We start from the raw sequence: 17,263 nt of genomic DNA on the forward strand, positions 1-17,263 counted from the left end.
GTCCCCCCATCATCCCAGTTGGGGACTCAGATCTGTACTGCCTTTTTGGTGCAAAGGGCAACAAGGCTCATGATGGGTCTAGAAAATGTATTTTATAAGGGCTGGCTGAGCTGGGTTTGTTTACTCTGGAGGATGCTCAGGGCCCTTATCATTGTCTTCAACTCCCTGAAAGGATGTTGTAGTGAGGAGGAGGCTGGTCTTGGAAATGGCCTTAAGCTGACACATGGGAGATTCAGATTAGATATTAGAAAAATTCTTTTCACTGTCCGTGTGGCCCGGCATTGGCATAGGTACCCAGGGAGGTGGTGGAGTCACCATAACTAGAGGTGTTGGAAGAGGCATCCGATGTGGTTTCGTGCTACTGCTGCGTTGACGGTCGGACTGGATGATCCTGAAGGTCTTTTCCAATACTGACGATTCTAAAAGCCTAAAACTCTGAGACTCCAAGACTCCATCGCAGCTCCCACCCGCACGGGAGCTGAGGGGGAAAATGGCGCCCGCCCCCCTCAGCGCGGCGGGGGAAGGGGGGGGGGCGTCGCCTCGGGCCCGCCCCGCCCGCCCGCGCTCCCTCCCTCACGCCCCGCCGCCATCTTGCCCGCGGAGCACCGGAGGGGCTGAGCTCCGCCGCCGCCTCTGCCTCTCCCCCTCCTTCCCCTCCGGCCGGGCCGCCTTCTCCCGGGGCCGGGGGGCCGGAGCCGGCAGGTAAGGCATTCAGCGAGGGGCGCTCCCGCCCGCTCAGCCCAGTTCAGCCGGCTGTGTGAAGGCAGGACATCCCCCTTCCCCACACGGGGTTCCGACGCCTGAGGAATGGGCTAGGTCGCCCTTCCCTCAGGGGATGGAGACCCTCTCCTGGGCTGCCCCTTTTTCGGGTTGTTCGGGCTGCCCGCAGGTCCCACAGGTGAGGGACAGCGGCGTGGGGCTGCGGCGTGCCCGGGCCGCTCTCGGGGCGGAGGGATGGGATCCACGGGGGGCACGGGGCCTGTGCCACCCACCTGGAGCATCCGAAGGACTGGAGGGAGGTGTGGGTTGGAAGGGTCTCTTAGCCCACGAGCATCGGTGAGTGTGGAGGGACGGGAAAATTCCCCGTGGGGAGAATTGGGGAGAGGATGGAGATTGCCTCTATCGCATGGGCTCCATTCCTTATCCCATCCAGTTATTCCTGCCTCTGTTGCTTTCTGTGTGGACATGCTCAGTTGATGGAGGCATAAAGCCATGTGTGCCCAGTAATTGTTGTGCTCATCATGATGTGTCTGTGTAATCGTGTGCAGCCCAAAAGGAAAGGCAGGTGTTTGTGCTGCAGCCTGTTCTGTGCTTGTGTTCAACCTTGGAAGGTTGGCCCACCTCAAAGCAGAGGGTTATTGTCCCATGTACCCCTGTGGAGTTATGCCTATGCACATCTAATAAAGTTTTGTGAGCTTGCTTTCATCCAACACCTGTTTGAAGGTTGATATGTCCATATTACTCTCGAAATGCAGCTTCCCTGCCCACACACACCATAGCCCACTCGTAGCTGCTGAAGTACATCCACAAGAAAGTTCTTGACCTATAATAACATGAAGAGCAATGTTCACTGTTGCTTGTAAAACATCAGTATATTGTGGTGTAAAATGCACTCTCAGCAGTAGTTGAGAGCCAACAACTCATCTTTTCAGATCTCTTAATGAGCTCCTCATTTCCCTAATCTATGGAACAAAGAAGACACACAACTGGATAAAAATGCACCTTCTGAACACACTGTGAATGCTTTTAGTAACACAGAAAGTTGCCTCTGCTCTGTTCCCATCCAGGCACACAAGCAGGGTGCTCTCAGGTGCTGTTCTCAGACCTTAAAAGCATTTCAGGTCTATGCTTGCACTGGTGGAGCTGAGATGGATCTTGAACATCATCATGAATATTTGATGGGTGATGGCCATTAGTTGACAGCTGGGAGTTGCAGAGAGTGAATGAGCAGCAGAGCAGAGAAACACTAGCTAAGAAATGGGGGTTTTTTGGTATTTCATTTGAGAGGGATAGAGGTCTTGCTTTGGGGGCCCCTCTGGTTTTAGTGCAGTGAAACATTCAGACGTGCTGGGGGCTGAAGCTGTCGGTCTGTGCGGTTCTCTGCGCAGTTCTGATGACAGGCAGGTTTTCATTCATGGCAGCTGAGCACAGCTCAGCCTTGGCACCAGTAGATTTGTTGTTAGGAAGTTCCTGACTTGACTTTGGCTCTTCACGAGAGTGAATCGGGTTCCTCTGACAGGGTTAAACTGAGCCAGACTGTTTGGTTGTAAAGGGGGTGTGAAGGAGTTTCGTTACTGACCTAGCCAGCTGTTCCTGTAAATACAAAACTCTTTGTTGTTGTTTTGGAGTACTTAATGGTTGATACATCATCAGCTTTTTCTAACCAGTTAGGTGTGACTATTAGATAATTCTGTTTCTCAACAGGGAGATGTTTACCAGGAAAGAAGTTACTGATTTAGCTGTAACTTCTGTTTATTTTGCTTTAAATTATGCCACTTGTATTTCATATTTCCAGTCTCCTACGTAATGCTGAAATGGATGATGAAGGATTGGATTATTTATGCAGCAGAGGTGAAGTGCAGCAGGATTTTAAGTTGAATGCTGCCTCCATCTATCCAGGGTTGCTGGTCAATGGGATCTTTTTTTTACCTTTTATTTAACTAAAGTTTTATAGTAGAAGTAACCATGAAAATGTGATTTACAAAGAATAATAAAAACATGGAATCCCATCAAGTCCTTGGTGAGATTAGTGGTTTGTGCCTTTATTTGAAACAGAAACCAAATTATACTGATTTCCTCCTGATATTTTTCTCCTGTTTTCACAGGAGAAATATTGCTTTCAAAGAATGACAACAGCTGCTTCAGCAAGTGGAATTGCTGTGCAAGAGGTCATTATTTACAGCTGCCAGCTTTATTGAATTCTTCCTTACATTTCATCCTTATTTGTAAGTTTATATAAGTTACTGGAAAGTAATGGGAAGAGATTCAACTTTGGAAATAGATTCTTCTAGCCAGGGCCCAGGAGCTCTTTTTAGCTCAATTCTACCCCAGACTGTCTTTGTGATTTTGGAAAAGTCAATAAACATTGCTCACTTCTGGAAAATGAACTGGACAAGGTGATGGAAAAAAAGTGTCAGTGTTACTGGATGATAGCCTGAGGAAAGCAGTTAAAAAGGAAAAAAAACCTTGGTGCTAGAATGTTGTCTTGGGGGATCTTTGGAGAGCTGTAGGGAAGCTGTTAAAATGGGGATAACAGATTTTAAGGATGCTGGAATATCCAAGGTTCTGGGAGACAACACTTTCTAAACAGAGCAAATGTGTGTCTTGTTTTATTTATTTTTTAACATGGATTTAAATGACTCTCGATCTCTTGCAGTCTTTTAGAAGCGGCAAAACAACTTCGGGTTGATGTTTTGTGTGCCATCAACTGAAATTGGGGCCATCATGAATATCACCAAGGGTGGGCTGGTGCTGTTCTCAGCTAATTCCAATTCCTCATGCATGGAACTGTCCAAGAGGATTGCTGAGTAAGTAAAGTCTGCAGGGAATCTTCCCATCTTGGGGTTATTCTGATGGGATTTGTTTTATTGGACACTTTTTTTCCCTGTTTAAGGAAAGTTACACGGGAAAACTGCCATGATTTGCAAGAACATGGGGTTTGCTCTATAGGAGAGGATATTTCAACAGCTCAATAACAGAGAGAGTAATTTGTGTTTGAATTGTTCCGTGGCAGGCTGTGACTGGCTGCAGCATTTTATAGGAAACACGTGGGATAATTAATGTTTGCATAGTGATAAATCATCATGGCAGAAGTTTTTACTCCTTGTAGTGGGGTGTTTTTAAGCAGGACACCTACATCCCTCTCGCTCTTTGTGTATTTTGGATGGGAACATTTCTTTAGCTTAAATCCATGAATAGCTGTAGCAGAACTTTTAGGACTTAAGTACATTTTTACTGTGCTAACTAGGATGCATGACATTATGGGAATATTAGACAAGATGGATTTCTTCCAGAGGCTTCTTTACCCAAAGTTAGGTGTGATAGGAGGAAAAAGGGGAGTGCAAAGGAACTCAGGTTGTAGAAAGAATTTGAGCCTGAGTGCAGAGCATACTCTGGTCTCTTTGTAGTGATGGGGTCTAGCTAATGCTGACAAGGAATAAAAACAGCAGATACTGTTCTTCCATTATCCATAAAATAGTGCTTGCTGCTCTTTCCTCTTCACTCTGCATTGACTTTTTTCTATAGATAGAGTGATTTAAAAGCAGTATTTTTAAGTATTGTGCACATGTATATTGCCACACGTGTGTGTGTGTGTGTGTGTATATATATATATATATATATATATATATATATGTAGGGCAAGAAATATATTAAAAAATCCAAAATGTTGCATTTTTACAGCAGCATTTTTTTTCCTGTTGCTTCTGAGCTTGACTGGAAAATAAGTTTAGCATAGTCTGCAGTGCAGCATTTGGAAATTGTAGGTACTTTTTAAAGAGATGTTCACTGTAATTACTGGTTTTATGGTTTGGAATTTTCTTTCCTTGGTTTTCTCCCACAGAATGCAGCCTTTTCAGTAACTGTTGCATTATATGGGATTTACATTTGATTTGCCCTTCCTCTCCCCTTACTGACTTCTACCTTATTTCTGTTCCTGCAGGCGCCTGGGAGTTGAGATGGGGAAGGTTCAGGTTTATCAAGAGCCAAACAGAGGTGAGCATTTAATTAGCAAAACTGGAAATGCACCTGACACTGATTTGAATGTATTGGTTCCCCTTTTCTTAGACTCTAAAAAGAGTTTTGCTCTTGCAAATATTACATATTTCTCTTCTTGGCAGAAACACGAGTGCAGATTCAGGAGTCTGTGAGAGGAAAGGATGTATTTATCATCCAGACAGTTTCAAAGTGAGTAACTGTTTAAAGACCCTGTGCTAGCATTTGATCTGGGCTGTCCATAGCAGTGCTTCTGTTTTCATTTTTAATCACCTTTTGTGTTTGTGATGCAGTGTAATAAGCTTATATTAACTAGATAGAAGCTTGTGGAGGGTTTTTGGTATTGGTTTTGTTGGGTTTTTATATGTACACAAAGCTTTGGCATAAGGTAACCTCTACAATTTTAATTTTTAGTGACTATGTCAATAAAACCTTTCCCTTGGTCTCTGCATTCCTTCCCTAAGTGTATTCTTTTGCTTTTGTCAATCTCTTTAAATTCCTCTCTTCTCAGCTCCCTGTCTCTAGCACTATCACAAAGTTAAGATGTAGGAGGAACGTTTCCTGGGCAATGTGTCCTGTGATTCAGAAATTCTTAAATTTTATGTGAAAAGAACTTTACAAATGCTAAGACTTTTTTTTAATGGCAGCAGAAATGTAGATGCTAGCTGATGACCAGTTCTCTAAAAATATGCCCTCTCCATCTGTGCTGGGTGTGAGTTCTGTGGTGAACACAGGATTTTTATGCACCAGCTACAGGAGCAGATATTTCTCGTTGCAGGGATGTGAATACCACGATCATGGAGCTCCTGATCATGGTGTATGCATGTAAAACCTCCTGTGCCAAAAGCATTATTGGAGTGGTTCCTTACTTCCCCTACAGCAAACAGTGCAAGATGAGGAAAAGGGGCTCCATTGTCTCCAAATTGCTGGCCTCGATGATGTGCAAAGCTGGTAAGAATGTGGCTGTCCTTAAATCAGAGCAAGGGGGGCTCCTGTGTCAGCTTCCAGGTTTAGAGAGATCCCTACACAAGTTTCGACTCTGTTTAGAAATAACTGCCAAGCTTTCCATGTGTTTAAAACCTACATAAAAAGGAGAATGTAATTAGAAATGTTTCCAAATTATGTGTTCATAAAAAACCCAAATTTGATAAAACCATTTGACATTGAGTTATACTGAGCTGGCAGAATGAGTCTGCTGTGCTGAGCTGCTTTGGGCTGTGGTATCCACCTCTCATAATACCATCCTTTGCCTTTCCTGCAGTCTGGAACAGTTGTGCCTTGTCATTTCTGTCTTGTTTTTTACTTGTTGGATGAATGCACTTTGTCCTTTACATTTGAGACCATGTGGGAGAATGAGATTATTCATTTTCACAGCCTTCAACACATTTTCTGCTTCTTTCCTTTCACTCCCATCCCTGGGAAAAAGCAGGCAGTTATAACAAACTGTAGGATCTGGGCTGTTATTTTGAGAGAAGTGGTTTTTGATTAGGAGCTTGGCCCATTTTTCAGGAGTTCAGAACTAATGAGCGTGCCAGGCTCTTGCTGTGTGACATAGGACAAATCAATGCTTCCATTTTGTCCCGTGTCCAGTGGAGAAGGATCTTGCCTGCCTCAGTGTGGCACTGCAGAGTCAGTTATGTGCAGTGTTCTGAGGTTCTTTTAAAAAAGTCACTCTAGAAGCCTCAAAACATGTTAATGCCAGTGTGCTTAAGAGGGATTAAAATGAATTTATTATGTATTTTCACTTACTGTTCTCATGCAGCTTAGAGATTTTCTGGACAAACTGCAGTGAAACTTAGAAAAATAAAGTGTCTGTTCTCTCTTACTTTTCCTGATGTGCTTCTCTGTATGTCTTACTATTTTATTTTAAAGGACTAACTCATCTTATTACCATGGATCTACATCAGAAGGAAATTCAGGGTTTCTTCAATATTCCAGTTGATAACTTGAGAGCATCTCCATTTTTGCTGCAGTACATCCAAGAAGAGGTGAGGAAGGCTTGTTACTACAGTTGGTTTTCTAAATTCTTGTTTGTCACATCTCAGGGCATCTGAAACAAATCCCTCTGAAAAGATTAACTCTTCAAACTGAATTTTAAGGGGAGAATGGTCAATTGGGAAAAGGAGTGATGTTGGAAACTGTTGGTTCTTCTCTTCCCCACATTTAACTTTTGCTTTCTTGAAGAGCTGGTGTTTTCTTACCCATGCAGCAGTACTGGTTTTTCTCTTAGATATATTCCCCTAACACTGAAAAAAATTAGCATTTTCTTGCTCTCATGTCCTCTTCCTTTCCTATTTCCAGTTTCCTTGACATTTATAGGAAGGGCTGCCTGTGTGGGCATAAATTTAAATCACATAATAAGAAACACTTTGGAAGTTGTAAACTATGAGAGTGCCTATTGATTGTGCTCTGAAAGTCAGGCTGGTGGGTGGAAATCTCACTCACTGTTAGTTCAGACTGCGTGTCTTGACTTGAGGAGCTTAACTTGGGATGTTCTGTGCCTCCGTTTCTCCATCTTATTTTTATAAGGGTTTTGAGAAGTGCTACTGGTAGATTGGCCTGTAGAAAATGTGCAAATGATAGTTGTAGGTATAAGATGCACCTTAAGCCTCTGACTAATGGTAATTTGGAATAAAGCAAATGCTTTCTTCCTGGTGAGAGAAAAGGTTTAGCTCACTCTTGCTTTTGAATCCAAGCTATTTCTTTTTATAAAGGTACGAATGCCTCAATTTAAAAAACAAAACACACCCCACTCCACCCCCTTAAAGAAACCCAAACCAACATGATTTTGTTATGACAGTATTAAAATCTGTTTGAATTCCTCGTTATAATTTCATTTGGTAATAGAGTCAAAGAGGATGGCAGAACAAAACTCCAGGCTCTGGCTTTGCCTCAGTCATTCATCTTGTGTTCCAGGAAAGAAGTATTGCACATTGTAAGCAATTCCTAACATTAAAAAAAAAAAAAGAACAAAAGTGGAAAACCAAATACACAGACACAAGACACATTTTACCTTTATGTGTTGCTTGAAACTGTGGTTTATGGTCAATAACAAGATCATGGTTCTGATTTGGTCTTGAAGCACATTTTGATTCCTGAGTTTTCAGTGTTTTACACAGAATTGTTGCAGCTTTGAGTCTGACACTGCTGTGCAATCTAAAAAATGACCTTTTGAAGGGATCTGAAGTATGTGTAGAGAAGTTTTAAAAGGTACTTTCAGTTCTTCATCCCTCTGCTCATCCATGAGGGGATTTTCTAAAACCAGAGTTAACTGACTGGATCTGATCACACGGGCTCTGTACTGGCAAGTACCTTCACCAGCCAGATCTTGTATCTGTGCTTAAAACTTTGAACCATTGCTGCTCAGGAGGAATTTAGTATTCAACTCCAGTTCCCGGTGGCCACAATTTGCTGGGTATCCTTCACTGGGAATGCCAGAGCTTTCAAAGCTGTGGGAGTCATCATGGGATGTACTTTGGGGCATGAAATGGAGTCCAGTTGATAGGAATGAAAGTCACTTAAAGAACATCTCACTGAAAGTTAGGAGGATGGGGGCTTGTAGTTGTTTCCTGTTGGAAATTTACACCTAGATGGGAAGAGAATCACTTGCTGTTCTGGGATGAAGACAGTGCAATCAGTGAAATTCCTGTGATGTGAAAATTGTTGGGTGTTTAGTTTGGTGTGCTTGGCAAATGTTGGATACTTCGTGGCTTCTCTTTCCTTTTAGCAGGTGTTAATCCCAGAGTGACACAGCCCTTTGTCACATGAACATGTTGACACCTCAGAGTCTTTGGGATGACATTTCTGACTTTCTGACTTCATTTTTGAAGAGCTGAGAACAAATTTGTTAATTTGGCAGAGGAAAAATGAGGCAATGGTGTCTGAACTAGATCAAAGCCTTTATTATGTCGAGTGACAGGCCCTGCCTTGTCCATACCTTCCGTCATGTTAATCTTTGTAGCCTCTTGTATAACTCAGTGTTTGTCAAGGACAGAACATGCTGAATTCCCAGTTTATAGGTGGAGTTACTAACATTGTGGATTATTTGTGTTGCCTGACGTCCTCAGAAAATTCCTTATTTTCTGTTGGTTGAGCCCTTGCCCAAATTCAGAACTTTTTTTTTCTTTCCCATGCCCATTTCAGGTAGAGTTTTGGAAATAATCAGTCAGTGCAGTTCATATATTGTGGATCAGATTGTGGAAGAACTTACTTTGCCTGTGTTTGCAGAAACCCCAAGTATTTCTGTGCTCTGGAATGGGAGTTTGGTGTCTGACAAGGTGGTGAGCTGCATGACAGGGTGTCATCCCCACAAATCTGTGACTTCCACCCCTAACAGATCAGTTTGCAGGTATTTAGTGAAGAGTCTTCCATCCCTCAACAGTGGGATTCTGAGGACTGGACCTGCTCTGTAGGACTTTGCTTGGCTCAGGACTGTGGTTTTTGGCTGGAAGGACAGACAGGTTCTTTAAGCTGCTCTCCATAGAGATGGATCCTCCCAGGGCAGCACAGTGAAGGAAAAGGCTGAGTTTGCCAGGAGTGGGGTAAAATGGGATACCAGAGGGAGTGCAGTTGTAGCTGCTAGCTGCTGTTGGAAAGGAGAGCTGGAAGTGTGGATGGTGGAATGCTTGGGAAGCTACAAACCAGATGGATCTGATGTGGAGTCACTGTTTGCAGGGGAAATGGAGATGAGGATAAGAAACCTTTGAGAGATGGGGACTAAAATGCTGGTTAAATGGGGATCAGGAGTCTGGAGTGAAAAACCAGTATGACCTGGGGCAGGGGCAGCAAACTCAGGAGCAGACTGTGCTTGTGAAGCCTGACTGGAGCACCTGGCAGACATCAGAGGGAAACTCAGACTTGCTGGCCTCATCCCTCTGGTGCTGGCAGCATTTGCAGCAGCATCCCTTGGTGCTGACCAGTGTGGCAGAGTTGGCAGCACTGTGAGACTGAGCCTCCAGGATCAGGGCAGTGACTGTGGAAGTTTTATCCCTTCTGATGGTCCAGAGAAAGAGTCAGTGTGATGTGATGGAGAGGTGTGACTTTTCTTGGGGTACTCTATAAGACAATAGGAAGTTGTAAAATGCTGGGTTTAGTGATGAAAGACAATTTAGGTTGAACAGGAAACTTTAATTTTGATGGTTTCCTGTTTCTTTTAACACTTGTGGGTGTAATGCTGATGTCCTAAAGCAGTTATTTTTCTGTTATTTGTGCTGTAAAATGGAGTTTATAAAAGGTACAGTTTGAAGTTAATATCTGAATTTTCTAAATACATGTTTTTACTGAGCTGTCAACCCTGATCATGTACCATGGATTCTTGAGGTTGCTTTCTTAGGTAAAACGTTCAATGCTTAAAATTCTTCTGGCAAAATAAAGTTCTCTGATTCTTACTGAGTTTAAGTTTGTCTAAAGATATGAAGTGGACATTGCTATCTGTTATTTACTACAGATACCAGACTACAGGAATGCTGTAATTGTGGCCAAATCTCCTGCATCTGCAAAGAGGTGGGTAAGATCTGCTCTCTTGCCTTAGAGCAGGAAATCTCTGTCGGGATTTTGTTCTTAGGATCATGTGAAGGACAAGTATTTAATAATTAGAAGATGCAGCCTTCACACCCCTCCCAATTCTCCTCTGTCAGCTGGGTAGTTTTACATCATTGCTGTAATAATAATAAATCTAAGGAGAGTACAAAAAAAAACATACAAAAGGATGTGGTAATTGAGTGCAGTGCTTATGATTAAGAAGATTTTTAATCATGTTATATTTGTGTGCATTTACATTATAAATCTGCTTTAAATGAGGAAAAGTGGCTGGAAGTGTAATGCCATTAATCCAGATGAGTTTTTTAACATGGGCATAACTAAGAACATGGCTGATCAGATCCTAAACACAGATGGTGAATCTGGGTTTGCTGTTTGAGATGATTGTGATAGTGAAGTCTTTGGTGGTTGAATGACTGTTCTTAATCCATGAAGCTTTTTAGTTGACTGTTCCTAAACTCTGGAATTGCAGTGCTGTCAGCAGGTGCTGTAAGATGGTTTGAGAGAGGCTGTATTTGCTGTGGTGACAAACCAGGAGTTTGTTGAAAGGATACTTGGACTTCCATGCCAATGAATTGTGATACTCTGTGTTTTCCTTTTTTTCTGTAACAAACCACCTTTTGTCATCTTTTCCTCCAGCAGTACTTTTTGTGATTGCTTTTGTTTTGGCCAGGTAATTTTACATTTGTTTCTTTTCCATTTCTTTTCCACGGTGTCAGTATTGCCTCTTGGGTGAGGCAAGTGCTTGTTGCAGCATTTTAATGCTTATCCAGTAATTGTCAATGCCAGCAAATAGTCAGATGAGTTGCCCATCATGCAGTGATTTGAGGAGGAGAGGATCCCAGAAGTGTATTGTTTAGCTTCTTCACATGTTCCTGTGAGTATTTAGGGACAGTATGTGAAGAGTTACATTGTATTGGGAGAGGGATTATTGGATGTTTCAGCCTAATCCAGGCTGAAAACAATCTAGGAAAATACTTTTGATGAATGCCTGCTTGTGAAAAAGAACCCTTGTGTGTTGAAGTTCAGAATGTCTCTGTGGTTTCTGAGCTCACTGGGAAATTTATAAATCATTTGGCTGTTACTTTGAACTTTATTCAGTTTAATACTGCATTTTAAGGTAATTAATATGGTTTTATTGATAGGATTATTCCTGCTAAGTCATAACTCTTATTGTTTGTAATAATAATTGCCTGCAATTAACTACTTGCAAAAATATTGCAACTGTATGATAACCACAGGGTGGAAGAATCTTCTTTGTTAATTAACTGAGTATCACAATGGGCAAATTATTGTCTGGACTTTGTATTGTTTGGGTAGTGAAGTAAGGCTTGAGGACAGAGGAGGTGATTCAGGCTCTGGTCTGAGGTGCTGATGTTAGAGCAGGGTGAATCACCCTGGATGTGCTGGGCTTGCTTGGACCAGAGGAGACTTGGGTGGGGGCTTAGGCAGGATCCCAAACCCTGGGGTGTGCAGGGTAAGGTGGGATGGATGTGCTAATTGGTATTTGCTACTTCCAATATCTGGGATGCAAATTCCTATTTTCCTGACTCTGCTTTTCCCACTCCCCCAACTAACCTTACACTTCTTTACAGAAATTTCTAATTTTAGTTGAAGAAATACTGCAGTGTGAAGGAACTTCATGTCAGCTAATTAAAAAATCCAAGCTGTTCAACTCCCAAGTGTGGTTTGTCAGGCAGAATGATCATCTGGGTCCCCTTTTCACAGGGTATCTCAGGTTATGTGTCAGCAGGTCAGGGATATTGTCTTTATTTACTACTAAATAAATAGGTGAACACTTGTTTTCTCTTTCTATAGGAGTATTTTTTTTCCTATTAAATGCAGACAATCCAGACATCAAGGCTGTTCTTGGTTACTGTTGGATGTGTCCTGCTAAAGCATGGGATCCCTGAAGGCTGGGAAGTGTTATTTTGGCTCTTGGGCAAAGCAGAAGGCAGTAGTCAGCATTTTGTGACTTGCAGCATTCATCCTGTTGCTTTAAGGCCCATATGGGCACTTTGAAGGTTACTCTGACTTTAACAAACCTGATAAAAAAAGATACTGAGGGGCAACCAATTTCTTTTATGAATTCTCCTAAAATTTTAGGATCCTTTGACTTCCCTCTGAAACATTAGCAATGAAATGGAAATAGGTTAGGGTTGTACACAGGTGAGTTACTTGAAATGTAACCTTTTCCTGGAATTGGAACCCTTTCCCTGCAGGGCCCAGTCGTTTGCCGAGCGCTTGCGGTTGGGGATCGCCGTGATCCACGGGGAAGCTCAGGATGCTGAGTCTGACATGGTGGACGGTCGGCACTCCCCTCCCACAGCCAAGTACGTGGCTGCTATCCACCCCAGCCTGGAGATCCCCAGTAAGTAAGTGTGGGGGGAAGGTGTTACCTGGTGGTTTTGTGGGTTTAGGGATTGGGTTTGGCATGGATGAATTGGCTAAAAGGAGTAGTTCTTCACAGAGGGGAAAAAAAAAAAATCATCTTAGTGGGGAGAAGATGATTCCTGTCACCACATTTCTCCTCACAGAGAAAAGCAAGGCACAATTCTTCCCAAGGAAATTTCTGAGTTTCATACTCTCTGAACCTCAGAGAAAGGAAAAACAATTCTTTTCATTTGCTGTGCCTGTGTTTGTGCAAAAGTAGAATGCAATATAGAAGTTGTTTACCCAAAGTGATGGTGTTTTATTTCCTTGGCCTATCATGGCTGAGAGTGTGTGTGTGTGTGTTCCATGCAGTTGTGTGCAAAGTTAAGTGCTTAGCAGATTCAGTTTAGCTATAATGTAATATAGTGTAATATAATATAGAATAAAATATTACAATAAAATAATTAATTAGCCCTCTAATAAAATAAAATCAAATACATCATTTCTCTCCCCCTCACTGGGGATTCCCTGCAAATACTACAGATTCCTTCTTGCTTGAGTGTGGATGTGACCTACAGCTGCACCACCAAAACTGCAGGGCATAAACCCAGTGTGAGTGTCTGAACTGCCTGTGTCTGCAAGCCACGCTGTTTCTGTGCTGAAATTAAGAATTAATTGAATTGGTAAAGAATTCAGGTAGAAATGAATATAGTTAATATATTAACTAAGCTTTAAAAATATTTATGTATTAGAATCCTGCTGGTTTTCATTCAGTAATGATGTTGAAATAGTTGCTGCTTCATGTCTCTAATAGTGGTGACCCATCAGACATTTCCATAGTTCAAATAAATTATATAACCTTCCTACTTTCTTTCTCCTTTCTACCCCTCTGAAAACATCTGCCATTAATCAGTGCTGATTCCCAAGGAAAAACCACCCATCACAGTTGTTGGAGATGTAGGAGGAAGAATAGCTATCATTGTGGTAAGTGAGATGCCATCAGTTCTCATCAATTACACTAAATATGTCAAAGTTGCAGAGATCAAGTAGCTGTTCTGTATCAGCCACTAAACTTTGGCTGCTGGTGGACTTCTGATAGGATGGGGCAGCATTGAGCACACTCACAGGGCTGGCTGGGAGCTCTGAAGGGATCCACTCTGGAAGCAGCACTGGGACCTTGTTTCCACGAGCAGAGCAGGTGGAATTCTGTTCAGTGCTTACCTGAAGAGGTTCAGGTGCTGCATGCACCCCACAGGAGGAGGGGAGAATCACCCTGTTCCTACTGCTGAGTTTGGGAATGCCAGTGAAGTTGAGAGGGTGGACATGGACTTGTTGGAACGGGTCTGGAGGAGGCCACCAAGATGATCAGAGGGATGGAGTAGCTGTGCTATGAGGAAAGGCTGAGAGAACTGGGATTGTTCAGCCTGGAAAAGAGAAGGATCTGGGGTGACCCAGTTGTGGCTGTCCAGTACCTGAGCAGAGCCTGCAAGAAAGATGGAGAGAGATTATTTATAAGGGCCTGCAGTGACAGGACAAGGGGGAATGGCTTCAGACTTACAGGAGAGTAGGGTTAGATTGGATATAAGGGAGAAATTTTTCCCTGTGAGGGCCGCTGTGGCTGCCCATCCCTGGGAGCATTCAAGGCCAGGCTGTGTGGGACTCTTGAGTGTCGTTTTTTGAGATGGTGTAGTCAACCATCTCTAGTGGGAGGTGTTCCTGCCCATGGCAGGCCTTGGAATGAGATGATCTTTCATGTTCCTTCCAACCCAGGCCATTCTATCGTTCCTTGATGCACTTTTCTCTAAAGCAGAGTGTAACCTCTGGGTTTGTCAAGGAAAAGAGTAATTTTCTGATAGTTTGGGGTCTGTTACACTGTTAACTTGTGCTGTCAGTCAGATGTGCTGTGTTGGTCTGTCTGATGTGGTGAACCCTCAGTGACTCTGGGATTTTGGCAGGATGACATCATAGATGACGTTGACACCTTTCTGGCTGCAGCTGAGACCCTCAAGGAGAGAGGGGCCTACAAGATCTTTGTCATGGCCACCCATGGCCTGCTGTCCTCAGATGCTCCCCGGCTGATTGAGGAGTCTGCTATCGATGAAGTAAGTGTGGAGTTTGATCTCTCATCAAGGGATCTGGGGCTTTTCAAAGCAAGTAATTTTCTCCTGAATTGATTATTGACATATGCTGGCATTAAGGATTTAGATGGGAGGTTCCTGCTTCAGGCTTTCTTACTGTGGAATTGTGTGCTGGAACATTAGCATCCCCATGTCTTTAAACTATAGCAGTGGGAGATGTGGGAAGTGGTGAGATGCTGGACTGTCAGTATCAGCACACCTTTCTCTTTACTGGGTGGGATATTTCTGTACCTCCTCTGGATCTGTGGCAGAATGGAAGGAAGGAGGGACAGTATCCATTAGTATCCATGGATACATGGAACCTGTGGCAACACATGGCTCTTCCTGACACTGTGACCCTGACAGTAATGTAAAATGTTGTTTTGTCAGCCAGGGTGGTTTTGTGGCATCTGTAAAACTCCCTTTCACTCTTCCAGTATAAAAGGTGGAAAACAAAAGAGCTACGTCTTCCTGACCATTTCTTCTTCCTGTAGGTGGTTGTTACAAACACAATTCCACATGAAATACAAAAACTTCAGTGCCCTAAAATCAAGACTGTGGATATCAGCATGATCCTGTCAGAAGCCATTCGCAGGATCCACAATGGGGAGTCCATGTCCTACCTTTTCAGGAATATAGGAGTGGATGATTAAAGCTTCTTCCTCTAAAGAAACACCCCGGGCCAAACTGGAAGCGAACAGAGAATGAGCTGTGAAGCATTGTGCTTACCTTAATATTTCCATTGAGCCACTTCTTGTTTTCTCTTGGTTTAAGTATCAAGGTAGAACAGTTTTTAAGACAATTTTTTTTTCGTTGGCAGGGTTTTTTGGAGTTGGGAGTGGGGGGGGTTGGTGGGAATAAACGTTTTACAAAGAAACTGTTCTAGTTGCTTTTAGGTTAGTTGCACTATACTCGATGGAAAAATCCCACAAAACACTTGAGGCAAGAATTTGGCTTCTAAATTAAGCATTCCTTTTCCAAAGCTGCTTGCTACAAGTGCTTTAAATGATAATAAAATGAAGTGACTGTATAATATTTGCATTTTAAAAGCCAAAAAGGTTGTACTGTTGTATGCAGTCCAGTGATTTTGTAGGAGTGCTTTTATAGAAAAGCATATGGAATATGCACCTGTATTTATTTTCTGCAACAAAGAATAAAGACTTGTTTTGTGTGAGCTTTCTAAAAATGTTCATGTGCTGCTCCTTTGTCTTCTCAACTGTGTCTCCTTATATATGGCAGGTGGATATCAGGGAGCAACAAGGAATTGCTCAGACCATAGCACAGATTCCCACAGAAGCTGTGGCTGCCCCTGGATCCCTGGAAGTGTCCAAGGCCAGACTGGATGGGGCTTGGAGCCACCTGGGATAGTGGAAGGTGTCCCTGCCATGGCTGGGTTTTGGAATGAGATGATCCTTCCCAGCCCAAACCATTCTGTGCCTCTTTGACTTGGGAATATTGTGAGGGATGTAGGTTCCAGCTGGTAAAATCCAAACCAGCTCATCACAGATAAACTTGGGGGGTTTTTTTGAGGTTTCTTGCCTGTCCCAAATGCGTGGATGAGCTAAAAACTACGGCATAGAGCAGAGCTGAACTTGTCCAGGTTTGTTTTCCCAGCCTCCTTGGGCAGGTGTGGGTGGAATGGCCGGCTGGCTGCCAGGCAGCAGCTCCCAGTCCCAGAGACTCCAAGTTCCTCACCTGTTGCAGAGAAAACAGTGGTGGAATTGATGAGCATTTAGAGGCTGTTTGGTTTAATCTTTCCACCATGTCCTACAAATGAATATAAAGCTTTTGGCGTGTTCAGAAGCGAAAATTAACCTTTGTTGACACCGTTTCTATGTTGGAGACAAACTTCCAAGGACTTTGGAGGGTTCATTGACTTGAAAGGATAAAACCAGGTGCTTTCCTTAATGTTAATGGATACAGCAGGCTGATTTATTGACATGTGTGGGTACTTTGGATGTGTTAATGCAGGTCAAATTCCAGCTGAGCACTGAGGGGGAAGGTCGGTTCCTCTCAGGGATGTGCAGAGCTGCTGCGGCTCCTTCAAAGAGAGGAGGAATGCTGACCTGACTCAGTGATGGGCACATTAACTGCACCATGTTTATTTTATTAGTGAGACCTTGTGGAGGTGTGCTGCCACTTGGGAATGAGCCAGACAAGTGTCCAGTGCAGCAAACTGATGGCTAAGTACCCCAAAACAAGGGATTCTAAGGTGGTTTCCTGTGCCTGTCTCATGTTGGCCTTTAGAGGAATTGCTGTGTTCCTCTCTTCGCAGCTCCCTGACAGGAGGATGCAGGTGAGGGTTGGTCTTTTCTCCCAGTTAACATGAGCAAACAATCTCAAGTTGCACCAGGAGAGATTAGGTTGGATATTTGGAAAAATCTCATGGTTGTCAAGCATTGGCACAGACTGCCCAGAGCAGTGGTGGAATCACCAGGGGTTTAAAAGCAGTGTAGATGTGGAATAATGCTTGGACTCAATGATCTTAAAGGACTTTTCCAGGCCAAAAAATTCCATGATTC

The 17,263-nt window shown here is 43.1% G+C and overlaps 1 protein-coding gene across 2 annotated transcripts; it reads left to right on the plus strand.

Annotated features, from left to right (window-relative positions):
• The first annotated feature begins 548 nt into the window (after positions 1-548).
• Positions 549-15,927, plus strand: PRPSAP2 (phosphoribosyl pyrophosphate synthetase associated protein 2). Of its 2 annotated transcripts, XM_059861387.1 has the most exons (12): positions 549-702; positions 2,826-2,945; positions 3,377-3,527; positions 4,661-4,713; positions 4,839-4,905; positions 5,492-5,664; positions 6,586-6,701; positions 10,160-10,215; positions 12,474-12,622; positions 13,538-13,608; positions 14,580-14,726; positions 15,236-15,927. In XM_059861387.1, the coding sequence occupies exons 3-12, from the start codon at positions 3,409-3,411 to the stop codon at positions 15,392-15,394; spliced, it is 1,110 nt and encodes a 369-aa protein (XP_059717370.1). In that variant the 5' UTR covers positions 549-702; positions 2,826-2,945; positions 3,377-3,408; the 3' UTR covers positions 15,395-15,927. The 2 variants fall into 2 exon arrangements, with proteins under 2 accessions (XP_059717370.1, XP_059717371.1); XM_059861388.1 differs by lacking the exon at positions 2,826-2,945 and having other exon boundaries at positions 553-702.
• The last annotated feature ends 1,336 nt before the right edge of the window (positions 15,928-17,263 follow it).

This window comes from Haemorhous mexicanus, chromosome 17 (assembly GCF_027477595.1).
Source record: "Haemorhous mexicanus isolate bHaeMex1 chromosome 17, bHaeMex1.pri, whole genome shotgun sequence".
Classification (NCBI taxonomy): Eukaryota; Metazoa; Chordata; class Aves; order Passeriformes; family Fringillidae; genus Haemorhous; species Haemorhous mexicanus.

Bases quoted from the DNA above. Each gene is read 5' to 3' on its own strand.
- PRPSAP2 (XM_059861387.1), top strand. From the start codon at position 3,409: ATGTTTTGTGTGCCATCAACTGAAATTGGGGCCATCATGAATATCACC. The intron at 3,528-4,660 runs GTAAGTAAAGTC...CTGTTCCTGCAG, and splicing joins CTGTCCAAGAGGATTGCTGA to GCGCCTGGGAGTTGAGATGG. The intron at 13,609-14,579 runs GTAAGTGAGATG...GGATTTTGGCAG, and splicing joins GAAGAATAGCTATCATTGTG to GATGACATCATAGATGACGT.